The 23,857-nt window shown below is 45.3% G+C and overlaps 1 protein-coding gene across 8 annotated transcripts in view; it reads left to right on the top strand.

Annotated features, from left to right (window-relative positions):
* Nucleotides 1–23,857, top strand: part of TBC1D1 (TBC1 domain family member 1) — a 238,078-nt gene that overhangs the window by 178,687 nt on the left and 35,534 nt on the right. For 7 of the 8 annotated variants that reach the window (XM_072807653.1, XM_072807642.1, XM_072807663.1 and 4 more), the window contains 2 exons: nt 10,250–10,435; nt 16,918–17,079. In XM_072807653.1, coding sequence (XP_072663754.1) covers nt 10,250–10,435; nt 16,918–17,079 — 348 coding nt within the window. Of the gene's footprint in view, nt 1–3,944; nt 7,394–10,249; nt 10,436–16,917; nt 17,080–23,857 lie in introns of those variants that run through there. The other variant, XM_072807708.1, reaches the window with a different exon arrangement.

Here is a 23,857-nt window from a genome sequence, read left to right as displayed (position 1 = left end):
TGGTGCATAGAATTCCAGCTGTTAAAAGCCAGGTCATGGAACACCTGGGTGGCTCAGTGGTTGAGCGTCTGCCTTTCCGCTCAGGGCATGATCCCAGGGTCCTGGGGCTGAGTCCCACTTTGGTCTCCCCGCAGGGAGCCTGCTTCTCCCTCTGCCTCTCTCTGTGTCTCTCTCATGAATAAATAAATTAAAATCTTAAAAATAAATAAATAAATAAAATAAAATCCAGGTCACTGGGTCCCACCCCAGAGTCTGTGAACCAGTGGGTCTAAGGTGAGGCCACGACTGATGTTTCTACCAACCAACCAGATGATCCGATGCTGCTGGTCTGGAGACCACACTGTGAGAACTGCTCTCCCACAGGCAGGGCTCATGGCCCAAGTTCTGTGGGTGCTGCCCCCGTGTGCTGCTGTGAGGATGCAGGTCAGGGAGACTGTCCTCCATACCCCCTGTGGGGTCCAGGCAGGGTGAGCTTGAGCAGCGGCTGTCCCCTGACAGACGTGTCAGGGAGAGCTAACAGTGTAAATGGTGAGTGTAAGATGGGCTGACATCTTTTAAAATCTCCATGTGGATGAGATCAGAGGCCTAAGTATGAGTAACAGGGTCACTCCCCACATTATATACTCACCAGCTCTGAAGCAGAACCCCATGGCTTGTCATTTTTTCACTTCCCTAGAACTTGTGTCCGGATGACGGTCTTGCTTACCAGTGCAGGAGGCCCTTCACTGCTCAACCTGACCCATTTCTCACCATCTGCGTGTGCTTCCCCGACCCCAGCGTACACCCTTGCCCAGGGTCACGTGGAACCACCTGAAATTCCCAAAGTCATCACGGTGTTATATTTTTTAAATTTTTTTAAAAGATTTTATTTATTTACTCATGAGAGACACCGAGAGAGAGAGAGAGAGAGAGAGAGAGGCAGAGACACAGGCAGAGGGAGAAGCAGGCACCATGCAGGGAGCCCAACGCGGGACTCGATCCCAGGACTGCAGGATCATGCCCCAGGCCGAAGGCAGGCGCCAAACCGCTGAGCCACACAGGGATCCCCATCGTGGTGTTTTAATTCCTGTATTTCATGCAGAGTGACCTTCCGTCTCTGGCGGTTGTCCTGAGGTTGTGCTTCGGGACTTGGCCCTTGACCATTGCGTCCAGCACTGTCCCGCCCCTACCCCCACGAAGGGATCAGAGTGGGACTGGCCCTCCTGGAGGTCAGTCTTCCATGGTGTTCCTGTGAGTGCTGACCGTGTCCCCCACTGTCCAGACGAGGAGGGAGAGAGCACTGGGGTGTGGGGGGCAGTGGGCATGCAGTGGCTGCTGGTGGGCGTCCCAGTGCCTCCTTGCACACGCATGCTGCTGGCACCACCCGGAGGTCTCTTGTGCTGCCAGTGGTGCTTGTCCACCCTGATGTGTCCCAGGACATGGCCAGAACCACAGTTTGAGATCCAGTGTTCTGGACGTGGCAATAGGAGAGCAAACTGTGACAGGGCTCAGCGTTTTATAGTCCAACAGACCAAATATATGCTCATCTGTAATAGTTTTATTGACTTTAATCAAGAAACAAGAGCCCTGACCTTCAGCCCTCTTGAAAAGTACAGTATTGTTCCCCTTGCAGATGCCAAAACAAATGCAATTTATTTCAAAGGATAATTTTATCTCGTGCATTAAATATAAAAATTCATCTACAGCATTTTCCTGGCTCTTCTCAAGCTTTTATGCAGGCCTTAGTTTTCCTAGGCACCACCTCCCCACCGCTGGGGGGGGAACCAAGCTCCGGGTGCCTCTGCTCTCAGTGGTGCAGGTGGGGGTGTGGGCTGACCAGAGCCCCAGGAGCGTCCCCCGCCCACCTTTCCTTCAGTCCTGGGCCCTCTGCCTGGCTGTCTGCCCTGCGCTTCCACCACCACGCCGCCCTCCCTGCAGTTCCTCGGAGCTGACCTCACAACCCCGGAGCAGGTGGATTCAGGGCTTTCAGCTTCCTTGACCCCAAGTCCTCTTCATAGAGTCTTGGAGACTCCCGACGAATAGTTAATTTAGAAGAGTGTAGGGACAGAGACCTGGAAGAACCAGGTCTTCTGTTCTAGTTTTTTTTTTTTTAAGATTTTATCTATTTATTCATGAGAGACCCACAGAGAGAGGCAGAGACACCGGCAGAGGGAGAAGCAGGCTCCCCGCAGGGAGCCCGATGTGGGACTCGATTCCAGGACCCCGGGATCACACCCTGAGCTGAAGGCAGATGCTCAACCGCTGAGCCACCCAGGCGTCCCCTCTTTCTAGTCTCTGCATAGCTTAATAAAATATGTGTGCCCAGCTCCCCAGCCCTTACCGTGCCCTCCCCTTGCACCCCACTCCAGCAGAGTTAGGCTCGCTAGCCTGTCTTCATAGCTCCCCCCACCCAGCACTGGTTCACATGGTTTTATACCAGCCCGTCGTTTGACCCACCAAGCTGTGCATTCCCCGACAGCCCTGGTACCTTCCCAGTGCTGAGGAATGCGTAAGTGCAATACATCTCCCTAAAGGCTGTAAAAACCTCACATCTTTCATGATTCCCAATTCCTTACTCATTAATACATAAGTTAACCGTTCAGTGCTTTCTGTAATCTGGACTCAACCACTCCTGTCTCGTTTTCTCACACACACACACACACACACACACACACACACACACACACACACGCCTCTGCTCATTAGCCGAAATGGGTCATTGGAGGAGTCCTTGAGAGTCGCCTGGGCACCTGGTTTATGCCGCCCCGTTTACTTGAAATGCCTCCCATCATTTCCATCTGTGTGACTTTTCCTTGTCCTTTAGGAAAGATCGCCGCTTCCAAAAACTGCTCCTGATGATGGTGATAAGAGTGGCGGTTGCCATTTTATTGAACACTTGCTATGTGCCAGGCTTGTATTTTCCACACATTTACCTATTTGACCACACACACACACAACTCCACACAGTATAGATACTCTTACGCAGATTTCGCAGACGAGGGAACAGATGTAAAGCGTCAAACCACATGTTTGCGGTTGAGTAGGTTAGTGGTGGAGCTGGGATTTGACCCCGGATGTGTGACCCCCCCACAGCTCATGCTCTTGACCTGATAGACAGGAGAGATTTCATTTTTCTTTGAATTTCTAGAACACTTTCTTTGTATTTCCCAGCGGCCAAGTACTTCTCCCAATCACCCTGTCGAAATTTGAGGGATTATGTCCTACTCATATCTGGATTTCTAGCAGGCATGTGGCAGAGACTTCTTTTTACCAAATGTTTTTTTTTTTTTTTTTAAATCCCATTTTCTTGGGGCACCTGGGTGGCTCAGTGGCTGAGCATCTGCCTTTGGGTTCGGTTGTGATTCTGGAGTCCTGGTATTGAGTCCCGCATCAGGCTCCCTGCATGGAGCCTGCTTCTCCCTCCCTCCCTCCCTCTCTCTCTCTCTCTCTGTCTCTCCTGAATAAGTACATAAAATCTTAAAAAAAAAAAATATCTTGTCCCTCTATCCTCATCTCTTGGTAACAACTGTTTTACTCTCTTTTTTTAAATGCATTTTTAAAAATTTTTAAGTTTTTATTTAAATTCCAGAGTGGTCCATGAATAAATAAATAAAGTATTTAAAATAAATCCCATTTTCCTGTGGCTGGACCATTCTATAATGCAACTGTAGAAAATAACAAGGTTCTTTATTATAATTATTACTATTTTCCATAAAACATCCAAAGAAGTCCCAGTTGGATATAGAGCAGCCCTGGGTAAATGAATCCTTTTGGCGACTGCTCCACGTGTCTCTGCTCTTCCCCGGGCACAGGGCAGAGCCGGGAACACAGACGTCTCTGCGCTCTCGGCAGCTCCGTCCTGTCGTAGGAGAGGTAAAGTTGTTCATGCTCTGTAAATAGTTTGACAGCATTCACAGAGGACTGCCTGTTCCTTCCTGACATCCACACAGCTATTTTACTCTTTTTTTTTTTTTTTTTAAAGAAATTTTCTTCAGCTGTTGGTAACAACAGATGCTGCAGACGCTAATCCCTGTTGTTGACTTTTCTCCAGAGGCTTATTGTTCAGTTTTAATTCTCATTTCCAAAATCTATTGGTGTTGTTAAAACAGAGGTTTCAGAATAACTGGAATCTTAAACATTTCTTCTTCTTTTGACGTGGGACATCAGGATTCTTGAAATGGAGAGAGTTATAAAATGCTTCGAAAGCCAGAGCATCGGGAGAATAAGGGCCTATGCCTTGATGTTTTTTCCCTGGAGCTCCCCTTTCTTACAAGGCACTTAACATGTGACTTAATGCCATGTCTATAAAAGGTGGAGAAACTGCAGTTCCAACCTGATACAAGTTTGTGAAAGTACCAGCCAGGGGTCCTGTGTTCCATACTCGACGGGCAGAAGCCGGACAGCTGGGGGGCTGTGTGCGTGCTCCTTTTTCTCCTGCCCTGTCCCAGCACCAACTGTGTTCATACCAATGATGCAAAGTCATGCTCTTCCCCACACATCTGTGGCAGAGAGAGAGAGAAGAATGTAGCAGCAGCGTTTCAAGAGAACAGTTTGGCAGCTAAAATATTGACACACCAACATAGATCAGATTTACGACCCCGTTGAGAATGTCACAGCAAGGATTTCAGTGGAGGCAGTTGTCTCTCAGGACTCCTGAATTGTGGCTGGCTTTAAAATTCCCAGAACCCATAGAAACCTATGGTTTCTGAAAGGCTCTGTAATTTAAGCTTGCTGCATCCTGTCATTAAAGGACATGTGAGAATAGTAAAGTCTAATCCTAGGCTAACGTGCTCTTGCGGCTGCTGGGTTTTGTGGCCCTGCAGACTTTATAAGTACATTGTCTGTAAGTGCCTGGGGGCTCCACCTTTGGGGTGGTCAGAGGTGAGTATCATTTCCCACACTTTGTACCGAGGGACTGGTACCCCAAAGGTATACATGTTTCCAGAGGTTTCCAAAGAGGGACTGCCAAGCTGGCCTGGGGGTGAAGGAACCATACCATACTCGTACCCCATCAGCCTCTGTGCAGCAGCCTCTCAGCAAGAGCATAGGTTGGGGAAGGAAACCAGATCCTCAGGGTTACTCTGAAGAATGTTAGAAACACCTAAGGAGCCTCTCTTAGACCACGTAACACCTCACATCCCAGGCACATATAAGGGATTCTGTATAAATACCGGTGCGAATGGCTTAGGAATTATCCAAGTTAATGCACATATTTGTTATTTAGAATAAGGTTCTCAGCTGGCAGCTGACCAACATCTTCATATCATCCTCACCCTGACCCTGTCCCTCCACTCGACCCCCTGCATGTTGAGTTCACATCTCACCAGACTGTACCCCAAGCACAAGTGTGCGTGTCCCTGTGAAAGAGGACTAGTAGAAAGCTGTGCCCTGGGACAAATCTGGATCTTTTAGCACTGACAAGGAAACAGCCCACTTGGATTTATTTAGCCAGGCCACATTTAGAACAAACCAATATTTGTCCCCCTTTCATAAATTACTAAGCAATTTTGCAACTAGGCTACTCTTAATATGAACAAAGGATAATGTATTTAAAAGTTGTTCATTATAAACTGGAACAATGATAATTGTTATCACATAACATGAATTTGGGTGAAGGGGATGTATTTTTCCCCCTACCAGAGTTTGGGAGAATAAGTAATGGATTTTTAAAATTCTAAGTGGGGTTCTCGCTGGGGTGATTTTTGTCCTCTCCCTCCTCCTCAGGGGGCAGTTAGCAACATCAAGGCATTTTTGGTAGTCACTACTGGAGTGGGTACTGTCCTCTGGCAGGTGGTGCCTAGGGAACCCTAAATACTCTCAAATGCACAGAACAGTCCCCCACGACAAAGAATTACCCAGCCTAAAATGTCAGTAGTGCTGAGAAGTTGAGAAAACCCTGCTGTCAACTGTTAGGTTTATTTGGTGACCTTTACAGCAGATTAGCTTTTATTTCGTGAATTCAGAGGTGAAGTTAACACTAGTACTTGTGATCCTTCTTTGTGTTCCGCACTTGGCCTTGGCACCCTGGCCAAGGTCGGGACAAGCTCTGGCCATGTGTGAACGCCTCGACTCCAGTAGCCGACAAGAGTGCCTGCACAGTATTCTCGTGGCAGCAGTGAAGGGGAATGAAGAGGTGACTTGCTGAGTACAGAGGGTTGCACGAGGGAATGAAGAGTAGAGCTGCAGTGTAGAGCCCCAGAATGTGCCCTGAGGACCAGCAGCGGCAGCAACCCCAGAGATCTTGCTAGAAATGCAGATGTTCAGGCTCTGCAAAGACCTACTGAATCAAAATCTGGATTTTAGCAAGATCCCTACGTGATGCTTGCACATCTAGGAGTTAGAGAAGCACTGGGTAAGCATTTTGTACTTCGTGTGGTGGCCCGGACTCTTCCTAGCTCTGACCTTGATCAGGTTACAAAACCTCAGGGCACCTTAGTTGTTTTGGCTATAAAATGAGGATGACAGTGTCACCTGTTTCATGGGGGTGGTCATGAGCATCAGACAAGCTGATTTGTGTCAAGGCCTCACAGTAAATGCTTAACAAACTGAGCTGCAATCAATAATAAAAAGTAGGGGCAGCCCCGGTGGCTCAGCGGTTTAGCGCCGTCTTCGGCCCAGGGTGTGATCCTGGAGACCCGGGATTGAGTCCCGCGTCGGCTCCCTGCATGGAGCCTGCTTCTCCCTCTGCCTGTGCCTCTCTCTCTGTGTATGTGTGTGTCTTTCATGACTCAATAAATCTTTAAAAAAAAATTTAAAAAAAATAATAAAAAGTAGGCATAAGTAGAGAACGTTAGGGAGGCAACACATGTCATCATCACCAACAAAGCCTGTACTTCTTGCTGATCTAATTCTTCTGAATAAGAAAATAGCAAACACTGGAGCGTCCTCAGACTCTGGTTTTTGTCAGAAACCCAAGTGGCAGAGAGTAATGGATCTGGGGACCAAGCAGCCTCAACTCCCAGATGCGTTCCATCAGCCCAGCCTGGGTTACCCTTGCTCTGTTCATTACGTTGCAGGATTTGAAAGTAACATAGAGGGAATTTTCAAGACACGCCAGAGAAGAGAGGGCGGTGGTGAAGAGGAGGGATGAGGTTGGAGACAGGAGGCGAGGTGACATGAGCCCTTGACTGATGAGCAGGGCTTTACGGTGAGGAAGAATGTCCAGACTACACCTTGTGCCCTGTCACCGGGGTGGGTCCCTGGCTGTCTCCTGCGCGCACCTGCCCAAGGTGAGGCGGTCTCCCCTCGATCGCTTTTGGGAAACGAGACCCTTGCCAGCCAGTGGGGATGTAAATCCTTCAGCGTGAGATGAAGCAGAACTTGAATCACCACCGCAGTGTCCAGCAGAGTTTCAGCAGCCAGGATGGTAAAAGAGAAAAGGGAAGAGCTCAGACGGAAGACTTCAGACTGCAGAGTAAGATTGAATAAGAATACTGACTAACATGCCTTCTGAAAGAAGGATCAACTTTAGCTATAGCGTATTCAGGACCAACTAATGCTAAGTACACAAGTTTGGGGAGATTGGTTTGTCTTCTGAGTGTTTTGCAGAACATCTTGCAGTCTTTGACTTAAATTGGAACAGATTTGCATTACTTTTCCTCAGTTGATTATAAAAATGACGTTTTTATTGTCGTGAATTTTGAAAATACAGAGAACAGCAGGCACACCCAAACCAGGCACCCATCTGTCTCTCTCTCTTCAGCAGTATCTGCCAAGCACCTGCTGGGTGGCTGGGGCTGTGCTGGGTGCCAGGTAAACTCTCACTAACAAGGTGGCCTGTCTTGCCTCAGAGCTTACAATTGAGAGGCTAAATTTTTTTTTAAAAATATTTTATTTATTCATGAGAGACACACACACACACAGAGAGAGGCAGAGACACAGGCAGAGGGAGAAGCAGGATCCATGCAGGGAGCCTGACGTGGGACTTGATCCCGGGACTCCAGGATCAGGGCTGAAGGCAGGCACTAAACTGCTGAGCCACCCAGCTGTCCCTGAGAGGCTAAATTTTGGTGTGTTTCTTTCCAGTATTTTTTTTCCTGTGCTGTTAAAGACTATGTAATAACAAGCAATAAGAGCTAATGTTTGCTGTATATTTACTGTGTGTTCGACTCTGTTTCAGGTACTTTGTATGATGCGTATTAATCCATGTAACACTTATTTAAAAAAAAGATTTATTTTAGAGAGAAGGCATACAAGCAGGGGGAGGGAAAGGGACAAACAGACTCTGCTGAGCGCAGAGCCCACTCTCTCTACCAAGTGGGGCCCACCCTCTCTACCATGGGATCGTGACTTGAGCTGAGATTGAGAGTGGATGCTTAACTTACCGAGCCACCTTGTAACACTTCTGTGAGGGAGGTCCTGTTATTCCTGCTTGACAGATGAGAAACTGAGGCATTAAAGGGCTAAGCAACTTGTCGAATCACAAAACCAAAAAATGCAGAGTCTTGATTAAAACCCAGGCAGCCTGGCTCCAGAGGCTGACTTTACTTACCGAATGGTCCTGCTTCTCATAATCATTTTAAGATTGACATCATCCAATACAGACAACTGTGATTCCTGCTTTTATACCGACCATTGCACACGAGTATCCTCCAAAAGGAAGAATTTTAATTTATTCATTCATTTAATAGGATCATAATAAACTGACATAGATAGAAATGTGATAAGCATTTAAATACTTACAGAGACAACAAAGCATTCTTAATTCTCATCATAATTTTTTTTTAATCTAGTAACTTTTAATAGGAGTTAAAATGGACAAGTCACTTTAGGAAATGAAATGTTTGGTACCTTGTGTTTGATTTCATAGATTTTGTAGCAGAAAATCAAACCCACCTTTAGATAATAAGGAGTCAACGCTGAAACTGTTCTGTTCTGGAAATTAATTATAACGTGGAATTTTGTTGGAACTGTACACTGGAAGAGATTGTATGTTGTGTTCTGGGTGGTTGTATGATTCAGGTTGTCTGTGAAGGGCTTTTCACAGAGCGTGTTAGGACTGTGATTTTTATTTAGGTTCAGTTTAGAGAGAAGTTCCCAAGAATACATTGCCTTAAGTGAGGCCCACTCATATAGGAACTTCTGCTGTTCGTAGCTAGCTTCAGAGTAAGCAGGTGGGATGTTCTTTCTGCATGTCTGTGCGGTATTTGTGAGAACAGCACTGTGTACTAGCAACGTGGGGTCTGCAGTTAAGATACAAGTTCATAAAACGTAAAGAGATTTCAACTAATAAACAGGAATCTGAAAATTGATGACATAGGAAACATTTGAATTACAGGGATGTCTAGCAGAAAGCATGGACTTCCAGTTAGAGAGACATTAGTTGGGATCCCAGCACACCTGCTTGTTCACTGTCTGACCCTGGGCAACTTACTCTGCTTCTCTGAGCCTTTGTTTTCTCTTCAGGCTAATCCCTGTCTTCTGGCATTGTCATCAGGATTAAATGAGTCTGTCTATAGAAAACACCTGGCATGGTGCCCAGCACTTGGTAGAGGACCCTTTAATGGTCACTGTTATTATTGGCTATTAAATACGCTTTAATCTTCTTCCAGAATACCTAGTCTTATAGCTTAGTGGTTAATAATGCACGTGGAAGCCAGCCTTCATGGGCCCCTACCCTTCCTAGCTGTGTAACATTGGGCAGGTGTCAAATGTACTTAGGTGTGCTTTTCTTTAAAACTGAATAGTTATAGTAGCTACATCTTAGAGTGGTTGAATGTTAAATAAACTAGTATCCATAGAGCCCTCAGAACAAGCTGGTACAGAGTGAGCACTCTGAATGTTTGCCATTACCAATAATACAATCATCAGCTCAGAAGAAAATAGAAATATTGCACCTTTAAAAGTAGATATCTTTGAGCATTTCCTCAGCTCTTACAGCTTTTGCTTGCTATTTGATGTATAATTTGATGATTGTGGCTCAATTGATTTCAATGCATATTAAAACTTGAATTTTAAATCTGGTGATATCATTTCATAGTATCTGAACGGACAGAAATCTTCTGATTTGACACTATGTTTAAATTTGTATTGAAAGGGACGCCTGGATGGCTCAGTGGTTGAGCATCTGTCTTTGGCTCAGGGCGTGATCCCGGGGTCCTGGGGTTGAGTCCCACATCGGGCTCCCTGCATGGAGCCTGGTTCTCCCTCTGCCTGTGTCTCTGCCTCTCTCTGTGTTTCTTGTGAATAAATAAATAAAATCTTTTTTTAAAAAATTAATTTGTACTGAAAAAAAAAATGACCGTTCTGAAATGTCCTTTTCCATCCCCAGATTATTCGGAACTGGGGGAGCATCCGCCACGATCTCCTTTAGAACCAGTTTGTGAGGATGGACCCTCTGGCCCTGTCCCAGAAGAAAAGAAAAGGACATCTCGAGAGCTTCGAGAGTTATGGCAAAAGGCTATTCTGCAACAGATTCTACTCCTCAGAATGGAGAAGGAAAATCAGAAGCTAAAAGGTTGGTTTGCCATTCTCTTAGAATGAACAGGCCTGATAACTTTTCTTCCTGATAACTTTTCTTGGCTCTGAAGCGAATCACATCAGACTACAAGTATGCTGTCTTTAAAAAGAAGGAAAAAAAAAAAAAAAAGCAAGCTTCTCTCTCTCTTTCTCTCTCTCTCTCTCTCATATATATATCTGTTAACTTTCTCAAAGTCAAGTTAACACTTTTCACTTTCTGAAGAGTTAATGATAATCTCACCATCCATTTGAAATTACTCCTGTATGGTCATTTTAGCATACTGTCTAGAACTTCAAAGAGGCAACCTTCAGATGTAAGCTTCATCCCTCAAAAGAGTGTTTTTTGTTTTGTGTTTTCTCTCTTTTCCCCCCCTACTTTGCCGTCAGCCACGGTCTGTGCTTGGCTGGTGAGGTGTGAGCTAATCCTACACAAGTCATTTAAGTTTGTAACCTGTATGTGCATTTTTATTGGGTTGCAGGTAATCTGAAGAGGATTAAGCTTTTTTTTTTTTTTAAGATTTTATTTATTTATGCATGAGAGACAGAGAGAGGCAGAGACCTAGACAGAGAAGCAGGCTCCCTGCAAGAAGCCTGATGCGGGACTTGATCCCCGATTCTGGAATCACACCGTGAGCCGATGGCAGATGCTCAACCACTGAGCCACCCAGGTGTCCCTGAAGAGGATTAAGCTTTAGTGTTAGCTGAGTTTTACCTGAACCATTACCAACCTTTCCTATAGGAAAGGAGTTTAGACTCCTACAGACTCGTTTAGGAAAGGAGTTTAGACTCCTATAGACTCGTTTAATGCTCCTGACAGAAGGCAGGTGTTAGCCTGAAGAAGAAACTGAGGCTCAGACCAGCCACATTCTTGCCGGGGGTTATGTCAGTATGAAAATAAGACATGAACTTTGAAAGTTTAGATTTTGTTCATTTCCTGTTTCTGTACTGTTGCTTTAACCAAAAAAAAAAAAAAAAAAAATATATATATATATATATATATATATATTTATTATTTTCATAGTAGCTAAGAAGCTAAGTGGGCGGTATAATGGAAAGAACATGGGTCTTGGAGTATAGAGAGCTGGCTGGATATAAAATAATGGCCATTCTGATCAGGAAGTCTGAACGTGCTTGTTCAGAGGGAGGCTGTGCAGAGTGTGTCACCATGGCCCAAAGCAGTTTTGCAATTAGGCTACATTTCACTGAACTTACTTCTCAACTGTGGATCTCCCACCTTTTATCTTGATATCTGTATAGAGGTGAAGGGTATTAAGACACCAAATCTGATGAATAAGGTTCATAGTCCAAAAAAGTATGTCATCTTTGACCAAAAACATGAAGTCAGATACAAAGTAATAAGACTTTTTTAAAAAGATTTTATTTATTTATATATGAGAGACCAGAGAGAGAGAGAGGCAGAGACACAGGCAGAGGGAGAAGGAAGCTCCATGCAGGGATCCTGGGTCTCCAGGATCACGCCCTGGGCTGAAGGCGGCGCTAAACCGCTGAGCCACCTGGGCTGCCCAGTAAGACCTTTTGATATGAAAGTGGTTTAGTGGTTGGAATGGGCTACTTATGGATACAGTGGGCTCTCCTTTGTACCTGGTACTGAGGCTGGGCAACGGCTCATCCCCTGAAGTGGCCGTGGAAGGGGTGCCACGGTGGGGGGACTTTACCGCAGCGATGGCTGTTTTCTCCAACTCTGTTTTTCTACCATTTTCTTGTGTGTTCTTGAAGGCAATTCCAAAAGCAGATGTCTAAATAAATCTTTAAAAAAATAAATAAAAGCAGATGTCTACAAGAGCTCTGACTGTGACGGCATCATTGAGTGTGCCATCAGCTGAATGACCGCTCTGGACTGCAGCACTCACATTTGTGTGTCTATTGGTTGGGATTTTTGTTGAAAAGCACAGAGGCAGTTATCTTCATCATGTAGATCATAAATCCTAATACTTATCCTGACTAACCTTCTTGGAAATGACAGCAATGGAAAATCGGAGTGTAGCTGTAAAATAGGAATGGCGCTGGCTTCTTGGGATGTTGGGAGGAATCTTGACTGCAGTTGATGAGACAAGATCAGTTTGCCACGGAAGCACATCCCCTGTAAAGCTGCGTACATGATAACTAGGCAAACCAGGATGAACAGGGAAGAGCTTCGTAAGGTTACCTGGAACACCCTGCCAGGTGTCACGTTCAGTTCACTGGTGCTTGCCCCCACTTTCTCGCTGTTTCCTCATTCCACCTGGCAGTGGTCAGTCTTGTGTGGTCTTTCATTCTTGCTGTCTGAATTCATTTCTCTTCTTAGCTCTGTAAAGTTCAGCATGTTTACCTTTGTGGTGAAAGCATAATAAATTTCCTTAATAGAGTTTAGGAAGCATGGTTTCAGTGCATGCAGTACCTTTGTTGCTGAGAAGCTTAATCATCAAAAGAGCCTGACCACGAATTGCCTAGAAAACATTTAGTAAGCTTTGTTGGGGTGGGATGGGGGCAGAACTTTCTCATTAAATCCAGAAGCAAGGGGTACCTGGGTGACTGGGTCAGTTGAGCATCTGACTTTTGGTTTTGGCTCAGGTAGTTGATCTCGGGGTTTGGGCTCGAGCCCCGTGTCCAGCTCCACTGTTGGCACGGAGTCTGCTTGGAACTCTCTCTCCCTCTCCCTCCCTTGCTTACTTACACTTGCTTGCTGTCTCTCAGATAAATAAATAAATCTTTAAATAAATAAACACAGAAGTCAGATTTGACAAGAACCAAACAGGAGTATACTGTGTACTCGAGAGAGTCATTCTATTGCATCTTTTTTTTTTTTTTTGGTTGCTTTCTATTTTTTTTAAAGATTTAAAAAAATTTTTTAAGGTTTTATTTTATTTGAGAGAAAGAGCACGAGTAGTGGGGAGAGCCAGAGGAAGGTGAAGAAGCAGACTTCCCCTGAGTGGGGAGCATGATGTGGGATTTGACTTCACGACCCAGAGATCATGAACTGAGCTGAGACCAAGAGTCGAACTCTTAACTGACTGCACTACCCAGGTGCCACTTTTAGTGGCTTTTTTAAGGAAAAGTTAAAGTGTAGCTGGAAGTGGTTGAAGTTGATCAGATGTTAAAGCTGGATTGCTTGCTGTTTGGGAAAGAAATTAGAACATGTATGAGGAGGATCTTCTATGCTTAAGCCTATGTCCTGGCTTTTGAATATGTGGATTAAGTATATCTGTTACTATTCCAGAACCATGGCATCTGAGAAAGAACCAAACCACATCATCTAAATCCACCTCACTCCGCAGTAGGCAGTTGGAAGCTGACTTGTTTTCCCCAGAGTTAAACTGCTAACTTTCTGTGGTGCTGGGACTAAAACACATTACCTGTCTCCCAAGCCAGCAGTCTCCACCGTGCCCCCATGCAGGGCCATTTTCCCCCATTATAAACGAAGATGCAGGCAGCCTAATGCAGGACAGGATGCCGTTCAGTACAGCCATGGTTTGGGGTTAGCATATTATCGCTTGTTGAACTGACTCGTAAAATTCAGAATTTCATGCTTTAAATTAAAGTGTTACACTGTATCTGCATAATGTTACAACACATTGAATTTTGAAGTTTAATTGAATTGTAATGAAAGATATTTTTTAAAGGTTCTTTTTTCCTGGTTAAGCAGATACAATAAAAAAAATAAAGAATGAGTGTGGTTTTTCTAAAATCTCTACAAGTTTGGAGGTCATTTCATCATTGATGTTTCCAGCCTCTCAGCCTTTCCTGACTGAGTTTTTAAGAGATGGTGGGAGTTTGACAAACATTTCATCTGTGAAAGCAGTCGCTAGTGGTGTGGGATTGGGGATGGGCAGCTGCAGCCCCCCAGTGTAATGGGCATAAATCAGACCTGAACATTGTTGGTCCAAAGTCCAAGTTAGCTCATACGTCCATGGTAAATGGTAATACATATTTTAGATGATTCTTGTGCAAAGTTACATTTGATCTCATGTAGTCCTGGTTGCCCTAAGCCCAGAAATGCACAATCATGGGTTTGTAGACCCTCATTTAATATTTTAAACAGTTTGGTCGTATATCTGAAGGCCTTGGCTGGGAGCCTTGATATTTGTTGCAAGCATGCGCCAACTGTCTGGCTTGATAAGGCATTTTGGAGGCTCTGAATTTTAGGCAGCAGTGTTCAGATCCTCAAACAGCAGGATGGTGCTTGGGCCAACAGTGAAATACACAGATTAAGCCTTTTCAGTGGAATCTTCTGGCTGGATGTTACTGCTCTGTTGACTTCAGAGCAGGTTCCTCACGTTGCTTCTTGGGCTCCTTCGTGCAGCCACACAGGCTCACAGCAGATCTCAGTGCCAGGGAAATGTCCGCTGGCACCAAGAGCCTAGTGCTACTTGAAGTCACTGTCCCCAGCAAAGCTAGTCCTGAACCCAACTTGCCACAAGGATTCTTTAGTGGGACCTTAAAAAGTGTTATTCAAAGCAAGAAGGAAAAGAATGAAGATGACAGATGAGAAATCACAAGGGCCAGAGTCCCTTGACAACCCACCAGCTGGCAAGTAACGTTGGGCAAGCCCTGTACTCGCTCTGAACTTTAGTTTCTGGGTCCATGAAATGAGACGCTGGACAAGGGGTCCCTGCAGTTGTGTGCAGCACCATCTTTTGACACATTTGTACTTGAAGGTGGTAAATGCGGTCAGTTAAGTACTTAATCCACGTGTCAGATGAATAAGGGCTTACCGTCGGGAGCGCTAAGCAGATGAACTGAGTTACTAGCCTTTGCTCAGTTTCTAACAGGAAAAAGGAAATCTTTTATTTCGTGTTAGCAGCACTTTGTAAAGCAGTGTTTCATACTTTTCCTTACTTGACTTTATATTTTTGATAATTTGTGAGTGCTGAGGAGTAGACATTTTGTAGATGCTCAGCATATTTCATCTCCTTTAATCCTCACCAGATCCATTCAATGAGGTAGCTGTAATTCCCATTTTAAAAATAATAAGCACTGGGGTGCGAAGTGTAGTGATAAAACTGGTGGTGTTGGGGGGGCGACGTTTCGGATCCTGCCTCCAGCGCTTCCTGCTTCTGTGGCCCTGGGCAAACTCTGAGCCTGCTCAGCTTCCTCTCCTCCTGAATAAAGTGAGGGCAGGCATGGGGAGCGTGCAGGTATTTTCAGGGGGTCAGGAGAGGACTCTTGAGATGTTTGCATTGACTGATCTGTGTCTCTCAGACTAAGAATGGCTTTGTGCCAGGAAACTTAACAGCTTAGATGAACTGGACAAACTTCTTGAAAAGTGTGATTTACCAAAACTGAAATGAGAAGAAAAAGATCTGAAAGACTCTGTATCTGTTAAAGAGATCATATTGGTATTGAAAATCTTTAGCTTGAAAAACCCCAGGCCTAGAAAGCTCCACTGGATTCTGTTGGACATTTAAGGCCCCTGATAGATACATGCCTGGTCCCAGAAAAACTATATAATTAATAACAGCCAGCTCTGCAGTGCACTGGAAAAGGACCAGGGCCCCGCGCCCCTCCACCTCCTGCTCAGTGACCTCGGAGGAGCTACCCGGCCTCTGCGCCTCGGGTTTTCTCATCCAGAACCCTGCCTCAGAGAGTCATTAGGAGGAGTTTGCTAAATATAAAGTACTTAGGACATGGTATTTGTTTATTATTATCATAAATATGATAGTTGATCAGTTCTGCAGAGGCCTAGGTGTATTGGCTTATACTTAGCTATTCATCACCTGCTGTCCTAATAAACTCATAGTCAAGATCTGAGACGTGAAGTGGAATGGATTTAGGGGTTGGTGACATTACTCCTAGGTCGAAATAGGATATAGTGGTTTTAGATGGGAGTGAAGTTTTCCCATTTAATCCTGAGAATTGTCAAGTTAAACTTTTCCTTGATTGACTCCCCTCCCCTTCTCCCACCCCATTTTGGTAATTAGGTACAATTCTGAATGCAGTTAAAACTGAATGAGGTTGGTGGGGAATAATAAGTACCTTCATATATTTGGGGCAATATCCTAAAAGGCAGATTTATTCTGTTGAGCTGCAGGAAGCAGAAACATGACTAAAGCAGAAGCTACCTAAGGAGGTTTGGCTCTAAACAAGGGGGAACTGTCCTTGGAGAATTGCTCCTGGTTCAGATAAATAAATTGTGTTGGTCTCTGACCATGCCAGGCACCAGGAGTTTTAAAACATAGCTCCTGTCCTTGAGATATTTGTGGTTTAATAGGATAGCTGTGGAGATTGCTAGAACTGGATAGGTATGGGATATATTTTACTAGTAGCGCCAACAGAACTCATTGGGGGTGAAGGAGCAAGAGAAATCTGGGATACCTCCTAGGTGTGTTTAGCTTTTTCCCAGGTAAGGAAGATGGGGTGGGGCAGGAGCAGTGACTAATGTGGACCTGGCGAGCTGGCTCTAACGGCTCCACATCTCAGCAGTGATGGTAAGGAGGCAGCCATGGTATCCTTTCTAATGTGTTCCTAAATGATCTCTTCCAGCCTCTGAAAATGATCTGCTGAACAAGCGCTTAAAGCTTGATTATGAAGAAATCACTCCTTGTCTTAAAGAAGTAACCACAGTGTGGGAGAAGATGCTTAGCACTCCAGGAAGATCAAAAATTAAGTTTGACATGGAAAAAATGCATTCAGCTGTTGGGCAAGGTAAGCTTTAATGGGGAGTCCGTCCAGCCATCCTTACCTCCCATTGGTGATTGGGGAAAAGTATGGGATAAAAAGATGTTAAAGTCCAACTTGGTGGCCATTTCTCTCCTCGTTACCATGTCTGTCCCTGATCCGTTTCCAGATTTCTTACTTGATGTGAGTGTCGTCACCTTTCAGGATCCCTCTTAATTATTTTTTTTAAAAAAGATTTATTTATTTATTCATGAGAGAGAGAGAGAGAGAGAGAGGCAGAGACACAGGAGGAGGGAGAAGCAGGCTCCATGCACCGGGAGCCCGACGTGGGACTCGATCCTGGGACTCCAGGATTGCGCCCTGGGCCAAAGGCAGGCGCTAAACCGCTGAGCCACCCAGGGATCCCCTCCCTCATAATTAATTAAAATGTCCAGAAGCCCAGATAACAGGAAGCAGATAGGAATACGGCGCTTAGTTGCCTATAAACTGGGTAATGGTGACGCACTCTGAGTTAAACGGTAAGGTGAAAACGAATCGTACAGCTCCCCTCTGAGCACTGTCAGGAGACAACACGGGGTTTTGCGTGAAGACTTCAGACAGGTAGTCCCAGGTTTAGACCCCAGCTGTAACTGATTTACTTTGTGATCTTAGGCAAGCAGCTTCACCTCTCTGAGCCCCACTTTCCCTGTAGGTAAGATGTGGGTGATGACAGTGATGGCTGTGAGCAGTAAATAAGCTGGTACCTGGAAGCACACTGCACGTGCCTGCTGTCCTGGAAGGCCCGGGTGGGTGGGCAGTGTTTGCTGACTGTGTGCCAGTCCGCACTGCTGCTGGCGTAAGTATAGAACTTGAGACTAAGCATTTAGAAACTTGCAGCGATTTGATAAGGATGATCCTTTAAAAAAAAAAAAGGTGGACTTATATTTTGTCAGTCTTTTCCTGTTTCATTTTTATATGAATTTACTTTTAGTGTATTTTGTAAAAAAGTATCAGCAGTGGATTGGAGCACTCTATATATATCTTTAAAGATTTTTATTCATTTATTTGAGAGCAAGAGGAGAGAGAAAACAAACAGGAGGAGGGGCAGAGGGAAAAGCAGGCTCCCTCCTGAGCATGAAGCCTGCTGCAGGGCTTGATCCCAGGACCCCAGGGTCATGACCTGAGCCAAAAGCAGACACTTAACCAACAGAGCCACCCAGACACCCCTATTTGGAACATTTTAAAAGAAAACAAAAACTGGTTCTTCACAGCTAGTTTGAATAGCTCTATTTTACATTCTAACTTTGGTCGATTATTAGTGTTTTGTTTTATTTTTTAAGATTTTATTTATTTATTCATGAGAGATAGAGAGAAAGAGGCAGAGACACAGGCAGAGGGAGAAGCAGGCTCCATGTAGGGAGCCTGATGCAGGACTCGATCCCAGAACTCCAGGAACACGCCCTGAGCCAAAGGCAGACGCTCAACTGCTGAGCCACCCAGGTGTCCCTGTGATTGTTAGTGTTTAAGTAAAACAACTATTTCTTTTAAATAAATGTTTATTAGCATCTCCTGGCAAAATCAGAGGCTTTCGGAGTCTAACTCTAGTGGTTACTGAGTTCTGGTCAATGTATTCATGAATAACCAAGAATTAATTAATTAATTTATTTTTTATAACCAAGAATTTAGACAAAGCTTTGCAAACATGTATGAAGTTTGTTAGTTTTCTTCTGACTTTATTTAGCAGCTCAGTGGAAGAAGTTGCACAGTGTTATTCCTCTCTAAGACGGTACAGCAGAGCAGTTTTCTCTCATCTTCTATGGGCACTATTTAACCTTTATCTGAATTTCATAGCATCAGTTTTAGTAATAATAAGTTGTTGCTAAGTTATGACTTTCCCCTTTCCATGGACAAGGAAACATTACTCAGAGGTAACGGGCTCAGGACCCCAGAGCTCCCCACACACCCTTCTGCTAGAGTTCTCACCACACGGCACTACCTGTGGTTGAACCTGCCTCGGCAGCGCCAGAGACCAGAAGTGTTGCAGGTGTTGAAGGGTCAGGCTCCAGATTGGCCAGTGACTGCCGGTGTGACCTTCGCCGACATCCTCCCCTTTTTGGGCTCGGGCCTCCCAGCTGCTAGAATGAGAGGCACAGACCATACTGAGGGTCTCACAGCTCTTCCTGTTCTCACATTCTTTGGGCAGTTGCTGGAGGCTTAACCACTGCACCACATGGTCCCAGATTGCTATCTGGAAACAGGAGAAAGCAGAGAAAGGAATGAGTCTGTTCTTTCCTTTTCACTGCTGACTAAATGATAGTCTTTAGGTGGCTTTGCTTCTACAAAAGGGAAGTGGCAAGGGTCTGTGACAGCTATTCCAGAAGCGTGAGCTTCTTAGAAGCCTGGCACCTGGATGCATTGGTTTTTCATTATGCATTTTACAAGGTTGGGGGGGGGGACTGATGGAAATATGGTGGGCACCTGGAACCTGCGTAGTGAAGTATGACATAGGTGATTGTATAGTTTGCATGCCGAGGTGAGCCAACCTGGAATTCCCTCTGTAGCCACGGACACGACCACATCACTGCCTGTGGCAGGGACTCTATTTCTAACTGCACAGAGAGCTCTGTCAATGATTCAGCTGCTTTCAACGCATAAGATGTAATGACTCCAAGCAAATGCGACAGTCCCTCTTGCAGCCTAGAATAGAAAAACAAGACTAAATCAGAACCACCCCCTTGGCCTTTATGGTAGAGGCCAAGTTACTATGGAGCCTTTGAAAGAGAAGACAGTCCCTGTATGGGTGATGAGGCCCTTCCTCCTAATGATCTGAGGACTCCCCTAAGTGATAGAAAAAAGGCATTTATAAGCTTCCCAAGTTAAAACTAGATCAGAACAGCAGGATTAGGGTGCCAACTTGGGACAACAAAGAATAATTCTGCAGAGCTTTACATAACGCAAAGCTTAGTTAGGGTTCGAATGATTTCACTAAAGAGAGCGAGGTAGAAGTATATGAACTGGAGCATACTCTTCAGGAATGAGATTGCTGAGAGGCTGCCTGGGCAGTTGGCAGGACGGGCCAGATGCAGACATTCCTTACCTTTGATCCGGCAATGCCACACCTGGAAACTTAGTCTAAAAATTAATCGGTCAAAAACGTGCTGCAGTAAGAAGGATGCTTCTTATGGCATTGTAGAGTCGGAAACCAAAACAGAACCCCCAAACCCCAACAGTGTGACCATCGTGTGCCATGGTCCTTGGAAATGACACAATAGTTATAATTACCGATGTAAAAGATGTCCGAGACAAGTAGTTAAATGAAAAAAAGTGGTGCATGGTCTAACACAGAGTTGTCTGTTTCTGTGGGCACATAGGTAGGAAGCCGCGCACACACATTTGCAACATCTGCTTTACCCAGCATAGCCCTGGTTTACAGCTCTGCCCGGTGCAATAATTAATACCTTCCTCCCCTTGCTTTCAAGAGCTTCCTGCTTTGGGTGGTGAATTCTATGTTCATTGTAGTTATGAGTGGTTTTTCACCCTCTTTATACCTTTTGCATTTTTAGAAGGACTTAAAAAAAAAAAAAAGGCGAGCACAAATCATGTCCGAAGTCAGTAAAAATAAAAAGGTACTGACATTGAGGGGGAGGGACCTCCTGTCCTCGCGGAAGCTAGCCTGCCCACCCAGCATAAGAGTGGGTTATGAGTGGAGGCAGAAACACTGGCTCTGATGTGCACGACTCTTTGTTTTTAAATCACAAAACCCAAGCTCTCTTAAATACCAGAATATGTGGTCTGGTCCAGTGACACAAACAGTATTTTTTTCCTCCAAAAAAATGAAAGTCTGATAAGATAATGGGAATGATTTAGTAATAAAAGGAAATTGGTCATCTCATACCTTGGGAAGATTTCCCAGTCTGCAAAAAATATTTTGTGAAAAGTCCCGTTATAAATCACTTAACATGTTGACTGTTTTTCAAGCCATTTACGTCTTGGTTTTTTTTTTTTTTAATGATTTTTTTAATCTATTCATTTGAGAGGGCAAGCACGAGCAAGGGGGAGGGCAGAGGGCGAAGCAGAGTCCCCGCTGAGCTGGGAGCCCAATGTGGCACTCGGTCCCAGGACCCCCCGGGATCAGGACCTGAGCTGAAGGCAGATGCTTAACTGACTGAGCCACCCAGGTGCCTCTAAGCCACAATGACTTCTGATATAGTTTCAAATGTTAAGGTCTTGTGCATGCATGTGCAGGTGTACTCGCACCCTAAGAAATACCTCTGGGCAGGGAGGGCAGGGAGAGAAGGAACGGAACGGTATAAAAAGGCAGACGTCAGGGTGTATTCGTTTTGTGTTGCTACCATAACAAAATATTACAAAATTGGTGGCTAAAACAGTAGACATTTTTCTCTCCCACTCCCGGAGGCCAGAAGTCTGGAGTGGGAGCGGAGGCGTCGGCGGGGCTGCCCTTAGCCACTTCTGGAGAGTGTCGGCATTCCTTGGCCTGGGGCTGCGCCCCTCCAGTCCCTGCCTCCTGCTCACAGTGCCTGCTTCTCTTGTCCTCTCCTCTGTGTCTCTTATAAAGACGCATGTCCTTGGATAGAGGGCCCACCTGCATAACCAGCGTGATGGTCTCATTTCAAGACCTTAATTATCATCTATAAAAACTTTTTCCAGGGCACCTGGGTGGCTCGGCGGTTGAGTGTGTGCCTTCAGCTCAGGGCGTGATCCTGGGGTCCCGGGATCGAGTCCCGCATCAGGCTCCCCGTGGAGACCCTGCTTCTCCCTCTGCCTTTGTCTCTGCCTCTCTCCCTGCCTCTCTCCCTGTGTTTCTTATGAATAAATAAATTTTAAAAATATATTAAAAAAAAACTTTTTCCAAATCACATTCACTGGTTCTAGGCATTAACATGGGGAAATATATTTTTGGGGGGCCACCATTCAGCCCACTACTACACAGGATCATGAGACTAATGTCGAGACCAGCATTTGGAGAAGGTGTGGGTGAGGTCACAGTTAAGTATGGTCCTGTGTTTCTCACGCAGGCTCACCTTCTTTTTTTTCTTTTACAGCCAGTTTGTGTAAGGGAAAAATCAAATTACTTCCATACCTCGAGTATGTATGTATCTATCTATCTATCTATCTATCTATCTATCTATCTATCTATCTATCTATTTATTTAAGTAGACTCCACACCTAGCGTAGTGCCCAGTCCAGGGCTTGAACTCATCACCCCGAGATCCAGACCCAAGCTGAGATCAAGAGTCAGATGCCTAACCGACTGAGCCATCCAGACGCCCCACCTAGAGTATTTCTAAGAGATGGCTGATTGTTCTAAACAGTTCCTTGTGGATCTGGTAATAAATGACATTGACTACTTTCTAGTTCAGATCCAGAAATGATGAGTTTATTACTAACCTCCAGGCAGGAACATAACATATGTTTTTCCAGTACCCATCTGAGTAGCAGCTTGTCTGACTGTTGTGACAGGGAAGACATGAAGAAAAAACAGCAGTCCCTTTCTCTGCTCTGCTCCTAACCAGCTGGGTGATCTCGGGTGAGGGACCTGTTCTTGTTGGCCTCAGTTTCCTTGTCTTTACCCTGAGGATCATCATCCTATTTACCTCTGCAAGTCGTGGGGATGACAAAGTACTTAGAATGGTGGCAGCACCTGGTGACCTCATGGTAAATGTTACCTGCTGGTGAGACTTCTCTCAGACGTGGCCAGTGGAAAATCAGGAATCCTGGCCAGGCACGCTGAGTAGCAGCGAAGTGTACAAAGCAGTCACAGTTTTTCCTGAATGGAAGGAAAGATCCATCCCTAAATTGGAGGTTCCTCGTCTCTCAAGGGAGCTCCTGTCAGAGACGAGAAAGATTCGATATCTTATTCTGCAGGCTGCCTTTTCTCCCCATCTCCACATTTGGGCAGGATGGTGAACGAGAAGCATTTGTTTGCTTGTTTGTTTTAAGATTTTATTTATTTATTCATGAGAGACAGAGAGAGAGAGAGGCAGAGACACAGGCAGAAGGAGAAGCAGGCTCCACGTAAGGAGCCGGACATGGGACTCGATCCTGGGTCTCCAGAATCACAACCTGGGCCGAAGGCGGTGCTAAACTGCTGAGCCACCCGGGTGTCCCCAACCAGAAAGTTTTGACTCAAAAGCGTCACTTTTCTAATGAAGTTTGCCTTAAATAACATCATTGGCTTCAAGAGAGCTTTTCCTAGTTTTAGACGATGTTTTTAACCACTTGGAAAAGTGTTCAAATCAATTGTATTTAAAACATGAGCTAGAGAGGCTCTCGGATAGCTTTTCTTGTGTCCAGGTCCCCAAGGCACATTTGTGTGGATGGTGTCCAGCCTCTCATCCTTTTCTCTGCCCACCTCGCTCATGGGGTCTAAGCAGGATTCCCCAGTTAGGCTGCTCAAGAACATTCCGTAGATCCCCAGAGCTGCCAGATAACATGCAGGTTCCCTACCCTTCATTTCGCCTCTTGAGGTAGCCCATCCAGCCTGACTGCCCTTAAGGTTTCCTTCCTCTGACCTGTCTTCTCTCTCACCTCCCACACTCTGGCATCTTGGCACAAGTGAAGGATTCCATGCCATCTTGGTCTCCTTCATCTGAACCCCCGCACTCAGCTCACATCCCCTGTGTGAGACGGCATCTTGCACTATAACTTTACGTGGCTGGGCATCTTTCCCTAGAACGTTACTAAATAGGCACCAGAGAGGGGCTCATGCCATTCACCAGTTCAGCCTTTGCTGGGTCTGGCCCAGTCTGAACATAGTATGTACTTGAGAGCCACAAGGCAAGCAAGAGGGGCCACGGGAGGTGGG

This window comes from Canis lupus, chromosome 2 (genome assembly GCF_048164855.1).
Source record: "Canis lupus baileyi chromosome 2, mCanLup2.hap1, whole genome shotgun sequence".
NCBI classification, from domain to species: domain Eukaryota; kingdom Metazoa; phylum Chordata; class Mammalia; order Carnivora; family Canidae; genus Canis; species Canis lupus.
The sequence above is the reverse complement of the archived record's forward strand: the minus strand, read 5'-3'. Positions and strand labels throughout refer to the sequence as shown.